The 23,563-nt window shown below is 42.2% G+C and overlaps 1 protein-coding gene across 1 annotated transcript in view; it reads left to right on the top strand.

Annotated features, from left to right (window-relative positions):
- frem2a (FRAS1 related extracellular matrix 2a) overlaps positions 1 to 23,563 on the top strand; it is a 239,449-nt gene that overhangs the window by 184,843 nt on the left and 31,043 nt on the right. Inside the window, exons 14-16 of the mRNA XM_060909268.1 lie at positions 2,397 to 2,700; positions 11,844 to 11,975; positions 21,687 to 22,018. Of these exons, the coding sequence (XP_060765251.1) occupies positions 2,397 to 2,700; positions 11,844 to 11,975; positions 21,687 to 22,018 (768 nt within the window). The remainder of the gene's footprint in view (positions 1 to 2,396; positions 2,701 to 11,843; positions 11,976 to 21,686; positions 22,019 to 23,563) is intronic.

Below are 23,563 nucleotides of genomic sequence, written 5' to 3' on the forward strand. Positions count from 1 at the left end.
TCTTAAGCAATGACTTTTTTTTTTTTCTGGCCACTCTTCCATAAAGCCCCACTCTGTGGCGTGTACAGCTTAAAGTGATCCTATGGACAGATTCTCCCATCTCTGCTGTGGATTTTTGCAGCTCCTTCAGTGTTATCTTTGGGGTCTTTGTTGCATCTCTGATTAATGCCCTCGTTGCCCGGTCTGTGAGTTTTGGTGGGCGGCCTTCTCTTGTCAGGTTTGGAGTGGTGACATATTCTTTCCATTTTGCTATAATGGATTTAATGGTGTTCCGTGGGATATTCAAAAGTTTGGGATATTTTTTTTAAAACCCAACCCTGATCTATACTTCTCCACAACTTTGTCTCTGACCTGTTTGGAGGCTCCTTGGTTGTCATGTTGCAGGGTCAGGGTCCTTCCAGAACAGGTTGATTTATACAGACATCATGTGACAGATCATGTGACACTTTGATTGCACGCAGGTGGATCTTAATCAACTAATTATGTGACTTATGAAGTGAATTGGTTGGACCAGCTCTTATTTAGGGGTTTTGTATGAAAGTGGGTGAATACCTATACACACTCCAGATTTCTGTTTTTTCATCTTAATTATTGTTTGTGTCACAATAAAACAAAAAATTTGCAACTGTAAAGTTGTAGGCATGTTGTGTAAATCTCATAGTGCTAAGCCCCCCCAAAATCCATTTTAATTCCAGCTTGTAATGCGATAAAACAGGACAAACACCAAGGGGGATGAATACTTTTGCAAGGCACTGTATATAGTGATTTGTTAAACAGAGAAAACCCTTTCGATAACAGGTGTACATACAGTACATGTTATGACTCGTTCCAGTGATGAAGACAAAGTAAGAATTTGACAGGATATAAAGAGTTATAGCTCATATACAGTTTTTAATGACTCGTATGTAGATTATTCATGTACACAAAAGCATGAGTCGTGTATTCTTAGTGTTTAATGTTATATTGGGAAACTTTTTATCTTGTTGAAAAATGTGTTTTGACTCGTGCATGTCTTGTGTAGGAGTGTGGGACACTCTGTGTAGGCGTGTGGGACACACCGTCATTCTTTCTGTCTATGTTCATCATTGACCTTCTGCACTTTTGCTCATAATGCCTTTTGATCTCTGTATTAACTCGGTAAACTAGATGGCCAAAGATTTGTGGACACATGACAATCACAGCTATATGATGGTCTTTCCCAAACTGTTGCCACAAAGTTGGAAGCACACAATTGTGTGCTGGAACATTAAAATTTCCCTTCACTGGAACTAAGGTTGCTCAAACATGTTCCAGTATGGACCAGTGTGGCAGCAGGGGGCGTGGTTAAACACCAGTTTGTGAATGGAGAGCGAGGCCGGGGAAGGTGTGTGGCAAAATGATCATGTGTTTAATTGATTGTGTGTGTGTGTGTGTGTGTGTGTGTGTGTGTGCGCCTTGCAGTGACGGCCAAGGCCTGATAAGGGCCCTCAGCCGTCAATGGAAGGCATACACGCACAAAATCAATTAGACACAGGCATGATAATTTTGCCACTCACCTTCCCCAGCTTCACTCGCCATTCACAAACTGGCGCTTGATCATGACCTTGCTGCCACAACCACAAATCGAGGTCCATAAAAACCTGTCCTGTGTCCGAAATCGCTCACTTGTTCACTACTCTCTACTCCCTATATAGGGAATTACTATATAGAGGACTATATAGTGAGCTCATTGGTAAAATGAAAAAACGCTTTTGGACACTAGTCCGTTGCGCTGGTATTTACGTCATTACTGTCACACAATTAAATCGCGCCAGATCAGGTGGCTGGTGGGTTTTCAAAATAATAAATACATGCATGTATTTTTGTGATAAGTACATATTATACTGAGCGTATTTCCCACATTAATAAATACAAAGTACCTGCATCTTTCATTTCTTCTTTGCCGCTGCCTTTTATTAAATCAAATTTGAGACTTTTAATGTGATTTCTTTCAATGCGACCACAATGCAATTGCTTTGGTTAGTGACCATCGGTTGTACACTACTTTTCGTGATGCATTGTGGGATACTTTGAGTGCACCATATAGGGTGTAAATAATCCTCACTAAGGTTTACAGCACTACAAAATGGCATCCTCACTATATAGTGAGTAGGGAGTGATTTCGGACACAGGGATGGTTTGCCAAGGTTGGAGGAGAGGCCTCCTCAGTGCCTGACCTCACTAAATCTAGTGGGAACATGTTCTCGAAGAGTGGAAGTTATTTTAATAGCAAAGAGGGACTAAATCTAGAATGGGATGTTCAGCAAGCTCATATGAATGTGATGGTCATGTCTCCACAAACCTTTCGCCATATAGTGTAACTGTATATTCGTAACTTGGTGCAACTCAACATTTGTATTCTTTTTCATCTTCTCCAGGCATGTAACCCCAATCACCCTGAATATGAGAAAACAGGCTCAATATGTGCAAGTGAGCACATCAATGACACGCTAACACACTATCGTTGGCTTGTCAGTGCCCCCACTGGGCCAAATGGTGTCACCAGCCCTATGAGGGAAGTGGATATCGACACCTTTTTCACCTCCTCCAAGATAATCACGCTGGACTCCATCTACTTCCAAGCTGGCTCATGGGTTCAATGCGCCGCCCGTGCCGTTAACTGCAATGGGGACAAAGGCCTGGAGCTCAGCAGCCCCATCATCTCCATCAGCATGGAAGAGGGTCAGGCAACTCGTACACTTCATGATCATTTCAATACCGTGTTAGTGGAATTAGAGGTGGCGCTATATCCAGCTTCACATTTTCAAAGTAGTTATGTTTGCATATTTCACAGGAAATATATCCACTGCCATCCATAATTATTGGCACCCTTCTTAAAAATAAGCAAAATTATTGCATAAACTAAATTTTGCACACAATAATTAACAAATTTCACTTAAACAAGAGGTGAAACTATCTTTAAAACAGAGTTGTTGACCTGGACAAATCAATTAATGTATAATATAAAAATACACTCACCATTCACTTTATTGGAACACCTGTACACCTGCTCATTTGTGCAATTATCCATTCAGTCAGTCATGTGGCGGCAGCAGCACAATGCATCAAATCATGCAGATACAGGTCAAGCACTTCAGTTAAAATTCATAAAATGTGTCATCTCTGTGACTTTAACCATGGTACCAGATGGGCTGGTTTTTGTATTTCAGAAAGCTGCTGTCCTGGGATTTTCACACAAAACATTCTCTCGAGTTTACACAGAAGGATGCGAAAAACAAAAAACGCTGAGTTTTGGCAATTGTGCGGGTGGAAATACCTCGTTGGTCAGAGGAAAATGGCCAGATTGGCTCGAGCTGTCAGGAAGGATCACACTTTACAAGTGCAGCGGACAGAAAAGCATCTCTGCATGCACAAAACATGGAACCTTGAGGTGGATGGACTACAACAGCACATCAGGTTTCACTCCTGTCAGCCAAGAAGAATCAGGGGCTATCATGGGTGCAGACTCATCAAAACTAGATGATTGATTTTATTTATGCATTGATATTAAAGTGTATGTAATGCCTTTTTGTAATGCTTGAAAATCAGTATACATCATTAGTAGCAACCAAAATGAATAAAGCAGGGGGGAAAATAATAGAAATTATTTGTTATTTTATTATCAAGCACAAAACTATAGATAAATCGTGGCTTCCGGATCCTGGAAGAAGGCAGCTTTGCCCCAGGGCTAATCTCACATGACATCACGTGTGGAACCCCGGTTATCTAGGTCATTTCTGTTCATCTGATTTCGTGCTTGTTTACTCACCGAGATTGGATATTGTTGTAGGAATCTTACAAAAATAACGATGGGAAAGCACTGCGTTGTGTTTGGATGTTCAAATTTCTATACAACAGGACATTCGGTTCATGAATTTCCAAGAAAAAACACAAATCTAAAGTGACAGTGGGTGAAGTTTGTGCAAACGAAGCGGGCAGATTCCATGTTGCCTATTAATAATAAATCTGATTCAAGTGTTCATTACTACCAGAACGACCACATGGGGATTATTGGAGCAAAAAGAAACCCATTTATTTAATAAATAACATTTGATCTGACATTTGGACAGTTCGTTGAGTCCCCTATTATCTCTCTCTCTCTCTCTCTCACACACACACACACACACACACACACACACAGAGTGCACCAGACGCAGGATTATGAGCAACATTTACATGCTCGCAACATCCACATGCTCGCAACATCCACTCTGATCATATCTGATGCACTTTAACAGGAAGAAAAATGCGCACACGGAATCATCATTAATTAATAACTGAAACAATGTTAAATGCTCTCAGATTGCAATATTGTAAGACTCGATTTGTTTTTAGTTTTGTTCAGGAAAACCTGATGAAAGGTAACCACCACGTTCTGCACATCTCTCTCTCCATCTCATGCACTCTACAGAGGAAGACTGTCATGAACTGAGTGAGCTGGCAGTTTCTCGTCTTGGGAGCTCGAAAAGATAATCATTTACTCCGGAATATCCTTGATAATCTTCTGCCCCTTCATCCGGCATATAAGAATCCCAACCACTATCAGAATTCTCTCCAAAACATGATGCCATATTGAGACTGGTCTAACCACTGCTGCGCACATGAACGAAATTGATACCTGGATTTTTACACGTGACATCATGCACCTCTTCAGGATCTTCCGGTTCAGTCTGGTCAGATTCCGTGAAAATCGGCTAATCTTATTGATTTTCCATTAATTTATGGCCTTTTGGTCAGCTATGGTTCGAAAACACATGGTCAAGCAACATAATGATTGTTGTTTTGTACAAGGAAAAAAGTGGGGTTTAGAGGCATTGCATTCACTTTAAGGTGGGTGGTGAGTGTACAGACACAGTTAAAAATGTCATCAAGCACAAATGGGACCACAAAATAAAAATAAATGTCACATATTTGACACCGTTGGAAATTAGTCAATATTTGGACCCATGAGCAGAAATGTCATGACCATATATTTTTGTAGGGGTAGGACAACATTAATAATCACATAGCCCTTAAATTAAGTTGAAAGACTCGCACTTGACTCAACAACCTCCAGCAAACAGTCTAGCAATTTTTTAAACAGTTTTAGACATGCCTTTGTTCAACTCTCTTCACAATAGCAGGGTTGTTTGCCAGGTTTCAGCAAAACTGCCATCCATCTATATCTGAAAAACCACACAAAAGTCCTGAAACTACCCCAAAAATATGGCACTGGAAAAGAGAGACATTTTTCTTCTTTATTTTTTCCAGTCTTTGTGTGGGGAAACAAATTTTTCACACATACTTCTGATGTATGGATATTATCTGCTTGTTCCCTCTCCCAATCACTGCAATTTATCTTCCAGTAGAAATGGTTCTGGCTGCCTCATGATTGTGCAACATCTAGAAAGCGGAGCGAATCAATGGAACAACAGCTTGTATCTGCTAAATAGCAACATGGTTTTCAAATCGTTGCTCACTCAAAAGAGGTTATTAGTATTTCCATGAAGTTGAAAAGGTATGAAGTTGTGAATGAGGACTTGAAGATTAACATTGTTGAATGGCTGATGTACAGTTGAACTGTATATGGATGGACGAGCCACCCCTGCCCATGAGGAAGATGGTGAAGGAGGCAAAAATGTTATTCAGTTACACAGTTTAGTTCATTCTTGTGGTTGTCAAGTTTCAAAGTCAAGTTTATTTTTATAGCACTTTTAACAATAGACATTGTCGCAACACTGCAAAAAATTGAAAACTGAATTTAAAGAGAAAATTACTTAATACTAGTGAAATTACACTACCGTTCAAAAGTTTGAGGTCACTTTGAAATGTCCTTATTTTTGAAAGAAAAGCACTGTTCTTTTCAATGAAGATCACTTTAAACTAATCAGAAATCCACTCTATACATTGCTAATGTGGTAAATGACTATTCTAGCTGCAAATGTCTGGTTTTTGGTGCAATATCTACATAGGTGTATAGAGATCTTGCAGTCACGTGACCGGAAAGTACACAACCGCCATCTTGTCGGTCAAAAACACCGCTGAATACTGCTGCACTCGTGTACAGAATGGATCAATTTCAACCGACGGACTACATGGCTCATTTTTCTAATGAACAGATAACTAGATATATGTCTAAAATAAACGATCTACAGATTTGTGACCCTTATGGCTTACTGGACGGAGTTTTCATGACCGGATTTTGAACTGCCAGCGGAATACCCGGATGTGTATAATTACCTCGTTAACCTTCCCTCGCTGTTCAGTGGTGAAGCACTGCGTGCTTATAAATCTCTGGACAGTTATCTCTACAGAAATTCAGGATTTGTCAGCGACTCAGATGTGGCATCTTGTAAACAAGAATCCTCATTGGATGGGTAAGTCACTTAAGTATTGAGTATAGCACTGACCAGCCGATTATAGAATAGAATAAGGTAATTCCAAATCGTCCGTGTTGTTTACATGGATCTGGCGTTGGAGAGGTAGAGGCTTGGCAGTGGAGATTTGAGTGGCTGTTTTCTGAGCTTAGTCAACAGGCCGGCTCTGCCTGCAGCCTCGCTTTTGCTTCCGCTCCCGGCGCCGCCTCCTTCGCTTTGCTTCCGATAACAATCCACGGAGACCCCGCTGGTCTCGCTATCTTGTCCGGAATGTTTTTTTTTTCTCGTCCGGAATGTTGTGCATGCGATGGAAATCGCTACAAACCGTCATTTTCTGCTGGAAACCAATGTCCAGTAAGTCCATACGGTTGTAGTGGATATTGAAGTCCGGTACAGACGAACAACATGCAAAAATACACACAAAAAACATAAAAAACTTGCACAGGTAGGGAGAGCTTGTAGCCGCAGCCATTGTAGTAGAATTGTATATAGTAGGGTTTTCCAGAAGAAAAGGTAGAAGTAAAAGCAGAAGTAGAACCAGAAGTAGAAGTAGAAGGCGGAATATGGCGTTTGACCGACAAGATGGCGTCTGTCACAATCTGGATCGGCTGTGACGTCACATGCAAGTGCTCCATAGAGGCCCATTTCCAGCAACTATCACTCCAGTGCTCTAATGGTACAATGTGTTTGCTCATTGCCTCAGAAGGCTAATGGATGATTAGAAAACCCTTGTACAATCATGTTAGCACAGCTGAAAACAGTTGAGCTCTTTAGAGAAGCTATAAAACTGACCTTCCTTTGAGCAGATTGAGTTTCTGGAGCATCACATTTGTGGGGTCGATTAAATGCGCAAAATGGCCAGAAAAATGTCTTGACTGTATTTTCTATTCATTTTACAACTTATGGTGGGAAATAAAAGTGTGACTTTTCATGGAAAACACAAAATTGTCTGGGTGACCCCAAACTTTTGAACGGTAGTGTATCTTGCTGCATTGGCAGATATTTTTACTTGATAAGACATCTTAGAATAAGTTGGTTGCAATCTAGAACTAAGTTTAATAATCTCGGAATTGGTGTCTTGTATTCTTCTAATAGGAAATGTTAGATAGTTTCAACTATTTTCAAGATATTTTCACTTGCTAAGATAGCATTTTTTGCAGTGAAAGCAGCTTTACAGAATTTTAGTGACTTTAAACATGAGCTAATTTTATCCCTAATCTATCCCTAATGAGCAAGCCTGTGGCGACAGTGGCAAGGAAAAACTCCCTCAGACGCCATGAGGAAGAAACCTCAAGAGGAACCAGACTCAAAAGGGAACCCATCCTCATTTGGGTGATAACAGACACCATGATTATAACGTTTTTAACCGTTTTAACATGAAGTCTGTTTTGCTAAAGTTACAAACTGTTCATTGATGGAAACTTGAGTGCAAAACTGTTCATGACAACTGCAGTCCTAAAGTTAGCAAGTCAACTGTAGTCCTTAGCGAGCATCTTCCAAGTGCGACTGTCCGTATGGGACCGTCCTCCACAGGAACAATGTGATGAGACTCCAGCCAGACATAGGGCATCAGGATGGATCAGGCAGGTCTGAGGAGCAGAAGAGGTCAGCATCTCGATCTCAGGATTGACATGTAACTCAGAGGGACAGACAGAGTGGAGTGGGGTGGGGTGGGGGGGAAGAGAGCAAAAGAGAGAAAACACAGGTTGTTAACTATGTTCCCAATGTCACCTGATGAGTAAGACAGTATACATTTTTGCGCTGAGTGCAAGCAGGGACTCCAGCAAAACTAACTATGACCGCATAGTTAGTTTTGCTGGAGTCCCTGCTTGCACTCAACTATATAATAAATCAACTATTAAATACCAATCCCATATCAAGAAGTTGTTGGGACACATTGCAAGAAAGATGCACTTGCTGAGATCATCTCACAAAACGCAGCACCTAAACTTCAGGAGGTCTCCAGGCTGGTGGTTCAGGGGATATTGTGCGGATTGGTAGCATTTACGAATTCTGTTGGGTACCAGGATATTTCAGCCCAAAACCTAATTGCCTCTATCAAGAGGTTAGGACTGAACCCATGAACCCTACTGAAAATTTCTGGTCTGAACTACAAGAATGAAATTTACATGCACAAACCGAAGAATATCTAGGAGCATAAACTGTCGAATGTACCTGCTTTGATGTACAAAACGTGACATGATTAAAGGAGTCCTAGTTATACCAATTAGACCGGAAGTTGGCCCGGTGGTTAGCATGTCCACCTCTTGACCAGGAGATCATGAGTTCTACTTGTGGTCGGATCATACCAAAGACCATCATAAAAATGGTACCTACTGCCATCTGGCAAGGCATGCTGTGATACAGATGTGGGTAGGGAGTCAAACTCTTGTGGTTACCAGAGGACCAGCCCCCCCACTGTAACTCTAGCTATATAATAGGCGAGAAGCCGAGGGCTACTGAAACGGAGATCGGCACCACATCTATGCACCTCAAAGGGTGGTTAGTACTGGGACAGGAGACTGCCTGGGAAGACCAGATCTTGGCGTGGGAGGAACTTTGACTTGAGTTATACCAATTTATTTATATATAAAATGTGCAAAAGTCTTAGGCACATGTAAAGAAATGCTTTAGACCAAAAATGGCTTCAAAATAATGAAATAAAATGTTTCAACATTTAAAAAAATACTATAAACAGTAATCAGTAAGCTGTAATAAATGAAACAAAGTCAATACTTGGTGTGAGGCGACCCTTCGCATTAAAAAAAAAATAGTAGTCTCAGGTATAATGAGTGCAGTTTGATAAGGAAATGAGCTGTAGGTTTTTACTGAGCATCTTACAGAACCAGCCACAGTTTTTCTGGACACTTTGACTGCCACACACTCTTCTTAATTTTGCAGCAAAACCCAGTAGCCTTCATTATGTTTTCTTTTTTAATCTGAAAAGTGGTCTCCTATGTAATATGCTGGGAAAACGAACGTTTGGAACTCTAAAATGTTTTTTGTACTGGCTTGATAATGTAGAAGTCATAAAATAGAAATCTATAACAAAGTTTGTATGGAAAAAAAGAAAAATGTATATAGGAACATACAGTATATTGTTGCTACTTTGAGAAATGTAAATCTGTACCAAGCAAGGGGTGTAAAGGGGTAAAAGGCTGTATATTATTTGTCTGTATATAACATTTACGTGAATGCCTTGATTATCTTGATTGGTGTTCTGATAATCAAGAAGACATGTTAAAGTGCCATTCCACCATTGGATGTATTCTTTGGCATAAAATACAATATATTTTATGACAACATGACTAGACAGAGAAATCTTTTCGCTTCAAAATGATATATCAAACATAATTTTTTGACAACGACAAGTATATTAATTTTGCGACCAAAGTCACCTACCCTTTTAATTTCCGCGCGGTAGTGAAACGTGATGTCATCGGCAGGTTCCCCTTCTTGTGTACCATGTATCGGTCTATTTTTAGACCAGGAAACCCCCAAAGTGAGAGAGTCATTTCTCCTCGTATATGGGGGCCAAAAAAACTGCGAAAATTTTTGAGTTAATCTTTCAGTTAGCTAGATTTATTGGTATTAGCTAGATTTATTGGTATTATTTTTATCGCGTTCTATCCGCCATTGCTGATAATATGTGCCATGTCACACGTCACGTGGTACACAAGAAGGGGAACCTGCCGATGACATCACGCGCGGAAATTAAAAGGGTAGGTGACTTTGGTCGCAAAATTAATATACTTGTCGTTGTCAAAAAATTATGTTTGATGTATCATTTTGAAGCTAAAAGATTTCTCTATCTAGTGATACCATTTATATATGTTGTCAAAATATATTGTATTTTATGCCAAAGAATACATCCAATGGTGGAATGGCACTTTAAGATGCTTTGAGCCTGAAAAAAAAAATTGGTCGATCAGTAGAATCATTAGCATTTTGTCAGTCTATTGACATATCAGTACTATTTTAAAGATTAATAGACCATATAATGTGTAGTCTTGTTTTGTAATCTGACTTCTTAAAGAAGACATTATCTCGAGAGAGACTGTTCTCCTGTTTTTTTTTTTTATTTAATGTGTTAAAAAAAAAAAAGATTAGCCCCATACCCAAACTTACTCTAAGATTTTCATGCACTGCACACTGTAGCGAATTTGATAGACTCTCAAATAATATTGCTGGGTTTCAGTCATGTGACTTTTCTTAGCGGTTTTACCGGAAGTGAAATAGCTGGTGGTCTAAACAGCTGCCATAGTGCAAACAACTAGTGATAATTTATCAGAGTACGCTCGTAATCTAGAAGCCGCTGATCACTTTAGATCTATTCAGAAGATTGCTATGTGCAATGGAATCGACCCCTACAGTCTGGGAAAGAAGGATTTGGCATACGATCTCAAAAACTACCCTTCAGTCGAGTTCCCCGACATGTCGAACTATCTGGTGTTGCAGACGTCCTTCTACACCGCAAAACAGATGAAAGTGTGGAAGAGTATGGAGGCTTACGACTTTTTTGCACGTGGCTGAGTAATGGACCTCGGTATCAAGTAGCTGCCGAATGAATCCTGTATTGTTTTTGCCCGTGTAAGTATGTTTTTTAAGCTTTTCATTCACGTCTTTACAACGAAGCGCTGCAAGTTGAAGTGTAAACAAACAACAGTTCACTTGATTCTCACTTGTGCTGGCTCCTATCTCTCAGATAAATCATTCACAAAGCTCATCAGAAACCCCTTTAAAGACCTGGATCTTAGTTAAACAAGACGGAGAAGTGATCACGGCGCATTGTAACTGTATGGCTGGGGAAGAATTTTGCCGCTACCTTCATGCATATGGACTTTTGTGAGGTGTGAAGAGAAAACAAAGAAACAGCTGGGGACCTTAACGCTTCGTGACTAAAAAAAAAAAAGTACCGTAAAATTACGGCACATAGCAAGAAAAGTACTTGGAAACACTAAGGACATAGCTGAGAGGGAGACACAAACCTTTCACGGAGTGATCACTGCAAACTCGAGCGTGCTTCAACTCGGCTCCCTTCGATTTCAGTGAGAGGTTCAAAAGCCACCTTTCTCGACGTCTTTTTGTGAAATCCTGTGTTCGTTCACCCTTTTTTTTTTATTAGTTCATGGGGAACCCTGAAGAAACTTTTCAGTTTCCCGGTTTGATCGATTTGAACAACGCAAGTGGTAAAGCATTTTTCATGCGAGCAGTGCACCTTCTTTGTACAAACACTTTGTCAACTGAGCTTTGGTAGACCACCAGCTAAAGTTTTGAATAACTAATGAGGTGGATGTGACATCACGTGAAACCCAGCAATACAATTACAGCAAACCAAGGAATGGGGATCTTGAAATTACAGCATCGTGATGCTTTGAGTTCAACTGATTACTTCACAGCTGTAGGCTCCACAGAAGACTTCAGTATGACTTGACTATGCAAATCACTTTGTTTGATATTCCTCAGCAGGAATGTGTCACCCTCGTAAAGTGGGCACAGTAGGCACTGAGCCTTTCTCTGCCAAGCTCCACTACACCAGCGCTGAGGACCCAGAACATGCCAACCTCATCAAACTTAGTGTCACCATGCCCCACACAGATGGTGAGCAGTTGTCTTGCTGATACTCTTGAAGAAAGCTTTGTTTACCAAGCTGCACATCAGTTTGTTCTTTTTACATATCCCAAAGGAATAGCCAGGTGTTAATATTGGATTTACATTTCATTGCTTGGGAAGGTAAACATACCATAATTCTCAGTAAATCCCTTTACTTGTTGTTTTAATGGTTATTCGGAGACATCAGAGAAATTCAGAGGCTGCATGATCATAATTAAGAAACATCAACACAACATCTGTTACTTTTTTGCACATTTCAAGGCTGTAATGTAGGCCACAGGAGAAATTGCACCTATAAATAGCGGGTATAATTCTACTTTATTATACCTTTCTACTTTACAGCTGTTTAGCACTTTATAATGCCATGGCAACCAGCAATGCTTGCAGTTTGTATGTAAGTTCTGCATAAAAGTGACTATAAATCTACCTGGGGAGAGATTTTAAGAGACTGTTAGATTATTATTCTCTGGCAGCATTTTTACATCCTTTTATGAAACAGCTGACCTACAGTGTCTTGAAAAGTATTCATCCCCCTTGGTGTTTTTCCTGTTTTGTTGCATTACAAGCTGGAATTAAAATGTATTTTGGAGTGTTAGCACTATTTGATTTACACAACATGCCTACAACTTTACAGGTGTAAATTATTGTTTTATTGTGACACAAACAATAATTAAGATGAATAAGCAGAAATCTGGAGTGTGCACAGGTATTCATCCCCTTTTATATGAAACCCCTAAATAATGGCCCTTTTCCACTACCCTTTTTCAGCTCACTTCAGCTCGCTTCAGCTCACTTCAGCCCGACACGGCTCGCGTTTCGACTACCAAAAACCAGCACGACTCAGCTCGTTTCAGCCCTGCTTAGCCCCTAAAACTCGCACCGTTTTGGAGTGGGGCTGAAGCGAGCCAAACCGTGCCGAGTGAGGCTGGGGGCGTGAGCAGACACTCCCCTGTGCACTGATTGGTGAGGAGGCGTGTCCTCACATGCCCACACACGCCCCGCGAGCGCGCTGGGATCTGTAAACACCGCAAACCCGGAAGAAGAATAATTACGAATTACGAGAATTTCTGAAGCCTTATGCGCCTCGCCTCATCTATACGCTCTTGCCAGTATCTGTTGGCGTTGTCGGTGACAACAAGCCACAGCACCAAGACCAGCAACACTAACGACTCCATGTCCTCCATGTTTATTGTTTACTATCCGGGTCGTGAGACTACCGCTTAAAAGATCACTGAATCAGTGACATACAGAGCATCGTGGACGAGTTCGCGGAGCGCAAGGCTATGAAGGATTTGAAGTATGCCCTTCAAATAATGCGCGCAGTAGGCTATTGATGTTTTATTATGAGCCATGTACAGTATGTCGCCTAATGTTTTTTTGTTTCTGAGTTACATGTTCGTTTGAAGGACTTAATGTACAAAATAACATAGTTGCACCCCGTAGTGTTGAAATTGGTAAACACAGTGCATTCAGTGAGGTTTGCACCGCCCTCCTTTTATTTCTGACTCTTCCTGTCACCGTTGCAACCTCTGAGCGCTCATTCGTATGCCCTTCAAATAATGTGCGCAGTATAGGCTATTGATGTTTTATTATGAGCCATGTACAGTATCCTAATGTTTTTTGTTTCTGAGTTACATGTTCGTTTGAAGGACTTGATGTACTAAATAACATAGTTGCACCCGGTAGTGTTGAAATTGGTAAACACCGCAGTTGCGGATATTTTGTAGCCTAAAATGATGTTATGATAAGCTTTAATAAAGGGCCCGGTCATTTGCCCCGCCCCCGGCCCGGCTCTGACTTGTTCCGCCACTGTCACTGATGTCACTGTTTGCGCTGCTTAACAACATCACGTGACGTCCACCCACTTTCGCTAACTCCACCCAATGTGTCCACCCACTTCCAGCCAGCACGGTTCAGCGCGGTTGTAGTCGAAATGCAACTCCAACAGCCCCGCTCAGCCCGACTCAGCTCGACTCGGCACGGCACGGCTCAGCCGCGTTTGTAGTGGAAAAGCGGCATAAAACTCGCACGGTTTTGGAGTGGGGCTGAAGCGAGCCAAACCGTGCCGAGTGAGGCTAGGGGCGTGAGCAGACACTCCCCTGTGCACTGATTGGTGAGGAGGAGTGTCCTCACATGCCCACACATGCCCCGCGAGCGCGCTGGGATCTGTAAACACCGCAAACCCGGAAGAAGAAGAATTACGAGAATTTCTGAAGCCTTATGCGCCTCGCCTCATCTATACGCTCTTGCCAGTATCTGTTGGCGTTGTCGGTGACAACAAGCCACAGCACCAAGACCAGCAACACTAACGACTCCATGTCCTCCATGTTTATTGTTTACTATCCGGGTCGTGAGACTACCGCTTAAAAGATCACTGAATCAGTGACATACAGAGCATCGTGGACGAGTTCGCGGAGCGCAAGGCTCGTCGTATGCCCTTCAAATAATGCGCGCAGTAGGCTATTGATGTTTTATTATGAGCCATGTACAGTATGTCACCTGTTTTTTTGTTTCTGAGTTACATGTTCGTTTGAAGGACTTAATGTACAAAATAACATAGTTGCACCCCGTAGTGTTGAAATTGGTAAACACAGTGCATTCAGTGAGGTTTGCACCGCCCTCCTTTTATTTCTGACTCTTCCTGTCACCGTTGCAACCTCTGAGCGCTCATTCGTATGCCCTTCAAATAATTTGCGCAGTATAGGCTATTGATGTTTTATTATGAGCCATGTACAGTATCCTAATGTTTTTTGTTTCTGAGTTACATGTTCGTTTGAAGGACTTGATGTACTAAATAACATAGTTGCACCCGGTAGTGTTGAAATTGGTAAACACCGCAGTTACGGACATTTTGTAGCCTAAAATGATGTTATGATAAGCTTTAATAAAGGGCCCGGTCATTTGCCCCGCCCCCGGCCCGGCTCTGACTTGTTCCGCCACTGTCACTGATGTCACTGTTTGCGCTGCTTAACGACATCACGTGACGTCCACCCACTTTCGCTAACTCCACCCAATGTGTCCACCCACTTCCAGCCAGCACGGTTCAGCGCGGTTGTAGTCGAAATGCAACTCCAACAGCCCCGCTCAGCCCGACTCAGCTCGACTCAGCTCGACTCAGCACGGCACGGCTCAGCCGTGTTTGTAGTGGAAAAGCGGCATAAGAGCTCGTCCAACCGATTCACTTCATAAGTCACATCATTAGTTGATTAAGATCCACCTGTGTGCAATCAAAGTGTCACATGATGTCTGTATAAATCAACCTGTTCTGGAAGGACCCTGACTCTGCAACACTACTAAGCAAGCAATGTGAAAACCAAGGAGCCTCCAAACAGGTCAGAGACAAACCTGTGGAGAAGTATAGATCAGGGTTGGGTTATAAAAAATATCCCAAACTTTGAATATCCCAGAGAGCACCATTAAATCCATTGTATCAAAATGGAAAGAATATGGCACCACTACAAACCTGACAAGAGAAGGCCACCCACCAAAACTCACTGACCAGGCAAGGAGGGCATTAATCAGAGATGCAACAAAAACACCAAAGATAACACTGAAGGAGCTGCAAAAATCCACAGCGGAGATGGGAGTATCTGTCCATAGGACTGCTTTAAGCTGTACATGCCACAGATTGGGGTTTTATGGAAGAGTGGCCAGAAAAAAGTCATTGCTTAAGAAAACACGTTTGGAGTTTGCCCAACAGCATGTGGCAGACTCCCCAAACACATGGAAGGAGATTCTCTGGTCAAATGAGACTAAAATTGATCTTTTTGGCCATCATGAGAAATGCCACGTGTGGCACAAACCCAACACCCTGAGAACATCATTCTTACAGTGAAGCATGGTGGTGGCAGCATCATGCTGTGGGGATGTTTTTCATCTGCAGGGACAGGAAAGCTGGTCAGGACTGAAGGAAAGATGGATGGCACTAAATACAGGACAATTCTGGAGGAAAACCTGTTTGAGTCAGCCAGAGGTTTGAGACTGGGACGAAGGTTCATATTCCAGCAGGACAACGATCCTAAACATACTGCTAAAGCTACACTGGAGTGGTTTAAAGGGAAACATTTAAAGGTCTTGGCTTTGATTAGGCCATTCCAAGACCTCAATTCAGTTGAGAATCTGTGACATAACTTGAAGATTGCTGTACACCAATGCAACCCATCTAATTTGAAGGAGTTGGAGCAGTTTTGCCTTGAGGAATGGGCAAAAATCCCAGTGGCTAGATGTGCTAAGCTAATAGAGACATTCCCCAAGAGACTTGCAGCTGTAATTGCAACAAAAGGTGGTTCTACAAAATATTGACTTTGGGGGGTGAATACCTATGCACACTCCAGATTTCTGTTTTTTTTCCCATCTTAATTATTGTTTGTGTCACAATAAAACAACAATTTGCACCTTTAAAGTTGTAGGCATGTTGTGTAATTCAAATGGTGCTAACCTTACAAAAATTCATTTTAATTCCAGCTTGTAATGCAGCAAAACAGGACAAACACCAAGGGGGATGAATACTTTTGCGAGACAGTGTATATGGATCATACAGCAAAAATTACCCTAAAGCTTTGTTTTCCATCCTGGGGATCTAATGCACTGCATTTTATGTGATTTCCCTGTTCTAACATTCCTGATTTGACTCATCAGGAAATAATCAAGCCCACATGGGCCAAATAAAGTGCGTTGAGTAACTCTGACATGGCCTTCAATGATTGAGGAGTGAGAACAAGAAGATTTTATGTTGTAAGACACTGGATTCATTATTGAATGTAGGAATGTTGTCTCTTTATTAAGAAATTTCCATGCAACATGAGGGCCATAGCAGGGGTCCAAACATGGCTGGGTAATCAAAAATAAATTCATACTCTGAAGTAATGAAACAAGGGACTAAGAAAACTAGGGAACTGCTAACACATGTCTAGGAAAAGTAAAGAACAATGTGCCAGACATGAGACCGGCACAAATTTATAATCTCAAAAATAACCGTGAACACTTGGCGTGAAGAGTGAATACACTCTGGGAGGGACACCATTCCTGAGACACACACGCACAGGGGACCTTGTGAACTATGAACCCTGGAACTGGGAAGGAGGTTTAGAATGAGGTTAAAAATACCAGTTAGTGAAACTTAACTAATGATGAAAGAGGTGAAATTACTGATCATGGGGTGTGTATAAATAGAGATGGAGCAGGAGAGACGTAGAAAGCAAAAGGGAATATAAATGGAAAAAAAAGATTTTAAAAATAGGATAAACAGTGGGTGGTGTGGTGGTGCCACGGTTAGGACTGTCATCTCACAGCAAGCAGGTTTTAGGTTCAAACCTCATGGCTGACTTGCAAACTCCTTTGTGCGGAGTTGCATGTTCTCCTGTGCCTGCATGGGTTTCCTCCGGGTGCTCCAGTTTCTTCGCACGGTCCAAAGACATGCAGATTAGGTCAACTGGCTACTCTAAATTGCCCATAGGTGTGAATTTGAGTGTGAATGGTTGTTTGTCTCTGTGTTAACCACTGATGACCTGCCCAGGGTGTACCCCACCCCTCAGGCTCCAGCTTCCTCTGCAACCCTGAGGGTTAAGCAGTATAAATGATGGAGATATATATAAAATTAGTGGCGAACCATTACTATTAGAGCTGGGACTTCAGCTCAGCCAAAACTTAGCCAGACACACCAAAAAAGCAACAGGGCAAAGGATTTTGCAAGGGATTAGCGGCAGGCTGCCAGGTCGCTCCATTGTGTGTAGTTGTTGATGTTGATTTTAAAAGTCTCATCTCATTATCTCTAGCCGCTTTATCCTGTTTTACAGGGTCGCAGGCAAGCTGGAGCCTATCCCAGCTGACTACGGGCGAAAGGCGGGGTACACCCTGGACAAGTCGCCAGGCCATCACAGGGCTGACACATAGACACAGACAACCATTCACACTCACATTCACACCTACGGTCAATTTAGAGTCACCAGTTAGCCTAACCTGCATGTCTTTGGACTGTGGGGGAAACCGGAGCACCCGGAGGAAACCCACACGGACACGGGGAGAACATGCAAACTCCGCACAGAAAGGCCCTCGCCGGCCACGGGGCTCGAACCCGGACCTTCTTGCTGTGAGGCGACAGCGCTAACCACTACACCACTGTGCCACCCTGATTTTAAAAGTAACTGAGTAAATTACACAGGGAAATGAAGAATATATAAATCGAAGTGAAAAATACTGTGGCAAGCGAGTGTGCATGGAAAAAAAAGAATCTGGAGACAGAAATCTTACTGTAGTTTCTCAGTTGTTAGTCTGTGCTATTTGCTCTCGATAGCACTGGCTTGATTGCTTTATTAACATTCGTTAACACTACTGATGAACGCTACACCGGCTGGAATGTTACTTCACTGCTGCGCTGACTGCGCTGACTCGTGGTTAAGCTCGTGTTGGCCTTTGAGGAGGCCTAGGGCAATAAAATTTTAGTCCCTCCCACTATAAATCAAAATCTGATTGGTTAATACATCTGTCACTTCCTACATAAACATACACTACAATGTCCTTCTGTCCCGGCAATGAAGTCCTAACCAATGAGTGAGCCAGCTCTAAACTCTTCTCAGCCTACAGACAACAAACAAAAAAACTCACTTGATCACTCTATTTTAATGCTTTCAGGACAGTAACCCTTTAATTTCTGAAGCAAATTTGCTAGAAAATGAGGCCAAGTTAGAAGATGATAATTTATAATTAAATTATGAACGCAAAAGAATGAAAGAAATTAAATATAACATTTGAAATTCTGATGTGTTTGGGCCTTCCCTGAAGGCCTAGAAGGCCCTGGCGGATCCCCTCTGAGACACACACAGAGTCCACTTTATTAGGAAAACCTGCACATTCATGCAGTTATCTAATCAGCCAATTATGTGGAAGCAGTGCAATACAAAAAAAAAATCATGCAGATACAGGTCAAGAATTTAAGTTAATCTTCACATCTAACATCAGAATGAAAAAAACAAAACAAAAACAAATCTCTGACTTTGACTGTGGTATGGTTGTTGGTACCAGCTAGGTTGGTTTGAAGATTTCATAAATTGCTGATCTCCTGGGATTTTTCCCCACACAACAGTCTCTGGAGTTTAAACAGAATGGTGTGGAAAACAAAAAACATCCAGGGCCTGCAGGCTGAAACACCTTGTTGATGAGCAAGATCAGAGGATACTGACCAGAATGGTCTGAGCTGACAGGAGGTCAATAGTAACTCAAATGATCATTCTTTACAACGGTAGTGAGCAGAAAAGCATCTCAGAAGGCACAGCATATCAAACTTTGAGTTGAATGGGCTACAACGACAAAAGGCTACACTGGGTTTCACTCCTGTCAGCCAGTAACAAGAATCTGACGCGATCATGGACACAGGCTCACTGTACATAGGCTGAAACTGGGCATTTGAAAACTGGAAAAAGACCAGGCAATTTCTTTCTAATCTTCAGCTGTCTACTTTCAATGAGAGCATCAGATTCCTGTTCTTGACTGACAGGAGTGGAACACAATGTGGTGTTCTGCTCTTGTAGTGCATCCAGCTCACAGTTCGATGTTTTGTGCATGCTGAGATGCTTTTCTGCTCACCACAGTTGTAAAGAGTGATTGAGTTACTCCTTCCTGCCTGGCAACTCGAACCAATCTGGCCATTTTCTTCTGATCTCTTAGGCTACATCCACACGACAACGGCAACGAGATTTTTTTTTTTTTAAATATCGCGTCCACATGAGCAACGGATCAGTAAAATTTCAGGTTCATATGGCAACGCAACGCTTGCTGAAAACGATACAATACACATGCCACACCACTACGTGCGCTGTAAGACGGTCCCATCGGAGACACCAGAACAATAGAAGAAGTAGACACATGCGCATAAACCCCTTCTTCTGTAGCATCAGCCACATAAAGTTTTGATTATTAATCAGTAGCGTAAAACGAAAGAGACGGAAAGAGGAATGAATGGGAGTAGATGGAAGCCGGTACGCCAACATTCTGATATCCTCCAATGGTCCGGAATAAACTGAATGCTACACGTTGATGGATTACTTTGTTCTTCTACGCCCTTTTTGAGGAATGTATTGTTGGACTTAAACCAACATCTGAAGAGGTGAGATCGCTCCTTTTTTTTTTTCCTATGTTTGCTGGCGGGATTGTTTTTGTTTTTGGAAAGCGCATGGGCGGTGCGCGGTTTGGTACTGCTTCCGCAGTGTTTGGACTAAAGACTCTGCCCTAAGGGCTATTCTCTCTCTCTCTCTCACTTTGCACCATTACACAATAAATATTCACAGTGAAAATATTTTGTAAGCGCGTTTCATGAACCAAGTTATAGGATTTGTTGACAACTCGCATCAAGTTCGTTACACTTCTACCTGGCGTGAAGCACTGACAGTCATGTGGTTGTGACGTCATCATAAACAAATCCGTTCTACTCATCCAGACGACTTCGCAACGGCGCCGTTGCCAGATTTTTTCACTCTAGAACCCGTTCTCAAAAGATTTCATTTTGGGGCACCCAAAACGCCAGTGCTGTGTGGACGCCAGGCCGAAACGATAAACAATTTTATCAGATTCACCTGAATCCGTTGCCGTGTGGACAGGGCCTTATGCCGCTTTTCCACTACAAACGCAGCTGAGTCGGGCTGAGCCGTGCCATGCTGAGTCGAGCTGAGCAGGGCTGTTGGAGTTGCATTTCGACTACAACCGCGCTGAACCGTGCTGGCTGGAAGTGGGTGGACACATTGGGTGGAGTTAGCGAAAGTGGGTGGACGTCACGTGATGTCGTTAAGCAGCGCAAACAGTGACATCAGTGAGCTTTTAAGCGGTAGTCTCACGACCCGAATAGTAAACAATAAACATGGAGGACATGGAGTCGTTAGTGTTGCTGGTCTTGGTGCTGTGGCTTGTTGTCACCGATAACGCCAACAGACACTGGCAAGAGCGTATAGATGAGGCGAGGCGCATAAGGCTTCAGAAATTCTCATAATTCTTCTTCTTCCAGGTTTACGGTGTTTACAGATCCCAGCGTGCTCGCGGGGCGTGTGTGGGCGTGTGAGGACACTCCTCCTCACCAATCAGTGCACAGGGGAGTGTCTGCTCACGCCCCCAGCCTCACTCGGCTCGGTTTGGCTCGCTTCAGCCCCACTCCAAAACGATGCGAGTTTTAGGGGCTAAGCAGGGCTGAAGCGAGCTGAGTCGTGCTGTTCTTTGGTAGTCGAAACGCGAGCCGTGTCGGGCTGAAGTGAGCTGAAGCGAGCTGAAGTGAGCTGAAAAAGGGTAGTGGAAAAGGGCCATTAGTTTCCACCCACAGAACTGTCACTCGTTTTTCTGAACCATTCTATGTAAACTCTAGAAATGCACAAATCCCAGGAGATCAGCAGTTTGTAAACTACTCAACCATCCAATGGTACCAACATCCATGCGACGGTCAAAGTCCCAGAGATCACGCTTCCTTCATTCTGATATTTGATGTGAACATTAACTGAAACTCTTGATCTAAATCTGCATGATTTTATGCATTGTGATGCTGCTAAATGATTGATTGGCTGATTAGATAACTGCAGGAATGTGAAGGTGTGCAGGTGTTCCTAACAAAGTGGGCGGCGAATGTCTAATATTGTACATGGTGTATTTATTGGATAGGATGAAAATAAAGTTGACCGAGTTACATGTGTTACATTAATTTTGGGTATGTTCACTCGGCATTAGGCATGCTCCCTGTGATCTCTACTCGTGCTCTGTCCAACTTTGAGTTGACCCTGAGTCCAGATGGCAGCCGTGTAGGGAATCACCGCTGCTCCAACCTCCTGGACTTTGACGAGGTTCCAACACGGCACGGTTTCCTGACAAAGGCTACTAAGAGTGTGGAACAAGTAGGAGAGAGTGCTCCCTACCAATACAGCTCTACCATGAGGGGCTTGAAGACACTACACTTCTACAGGAACCTCAACCTGGAGGCCTGTCTGTGGGAGTTTGTGAGTTATTATGACATGTCTGAGCTGCTCACAGACTGCGGCGGGAGCATTGGGACTAACGGGCAGGTCAGCACTTTTTAGACTACTTTTATGCCCAATCTGTCTCAATTAAAATCATTCTGTAGTTGCTCTCAAGCAGCAGTGGTTTTCTGTGGAGTGTGATTGAAGAAAAAAGGAACAATGACTGGTAATCAATATACATATCCATTTCAATATACATAAATAAGACAGCGCCATTATTCCTACAGACCACAGTTCTTCTAGTACTTGAAACTGGCTTTGATGAGTGACTATATTGTACATTTAAACTGTAAAAAAAAAAAACTCATGATTTATAATCTGTTTATATGGAGCTGCTGGATGCAGAACCAAGCAAGCAATTTTTATCTGCTGTTTTTGTTTCACAAATCCATTTACATGCAGCTCTTAAACAGCACTTCCATTATCTTACATTTTCAGCTGATAAATGGCTGGTATAACTTACTACTTGATGCTGAGCTCAGTTAATAAAATCTTGCCTTGCTGGCAAGACTGGAAAAAGGGTGAAACTTTTTATAAATCAACCATTTATTTGCAAATTGCTGGAAAAAATCGTATAGGTGTAATAGTCACTGGGATGGGCAAATCATAAATTCATTACTAGGCAAGTGAAGGCTTCAGTGTGCTTGCCCAGTCCCATGTTACATCATTTAACTCAAATTTATGACAAGCTAATTATGTGCATTAATACAGTGTTTCTCAACCACTGGGCTGCGATGCACCATCTAGTGGGCTGTGAATTTTTACCTCATCCATGACTGAGTAAGCGGGGTGAGGTATTGTAATCAGTGCAGTTTGTGTGTCTGTCTGTTAACAATCTAGCGTCTAGACAGTTGTACCAGTTGGCTTCAAATTTTCAGGGTAGGTGGCCAATGGTCCGTAGATTACCTGATTATATTTTGGGGGTAATCAGGTCAAGGTCACCGGAAAGGTCAACCTTTCGGTCAACATAACTTTTCCATTATAACCCAAAAACGGTTGCCGATAAACAAATGTTTACTATTATGAGCATATAGGAACTCCCATATGGCCTTTCAGCCCATTTGGCACCATGATCTTTGACTGACTTTGAAATGTCAAACTCAAGGTCATGGATTTTCATAGAACTATAACCTGACAGCTGATGATTGAGAAATATTTCCCATTATCAACATATAGGTATAAAATAAGTGCTGCTGGGTGAGATTTGTTTTGCCTGGCAACACTTGTTTTCAAGTTTGAAGCCAAATACTAAAAAGTTCAGGATGTTGTAGTGTCCCAAATCTGGTAGCTGGTTTGCCGTACACTTTTCAAGTGGAATAAAAATATTTGTGGGTAAATTAAGAAGAACAAGCCTTTTATTTTTGTCACATTCCTCCTCTGTATTTAACCCATGCATGCACGCACACACAGAGAGAGAGCGCACAGTGGGCAGAATAAATAAATATGTTTGTGGGTAAATTATATGGATTTGTGACGCCTGCTGGAAGAGAAAAGCAGGGAGGATTGCAAATCGAGTGGCTGTGGTTTGTTTACACCCAGTACTAAAACTTGTAGCGTCCTAACAACCATCTGAAAGACATGTACAAAGCC

Source organism: Neoarius graeffei, chromosome 25, assembly GCF_027579695.1.
Source record: "Neoarius graeffei isolate fNeoGra1 chromosome 25, fNeoGra1.pri, whole genome shotgun sequence".
In the NCBI taxonomy this organism is placed as follows: Eukaryota; Metazoa; Chordata; class Actinopteri; order Siluriformes; family Ariidae; genus Neoarius; species Neoarius graeffei.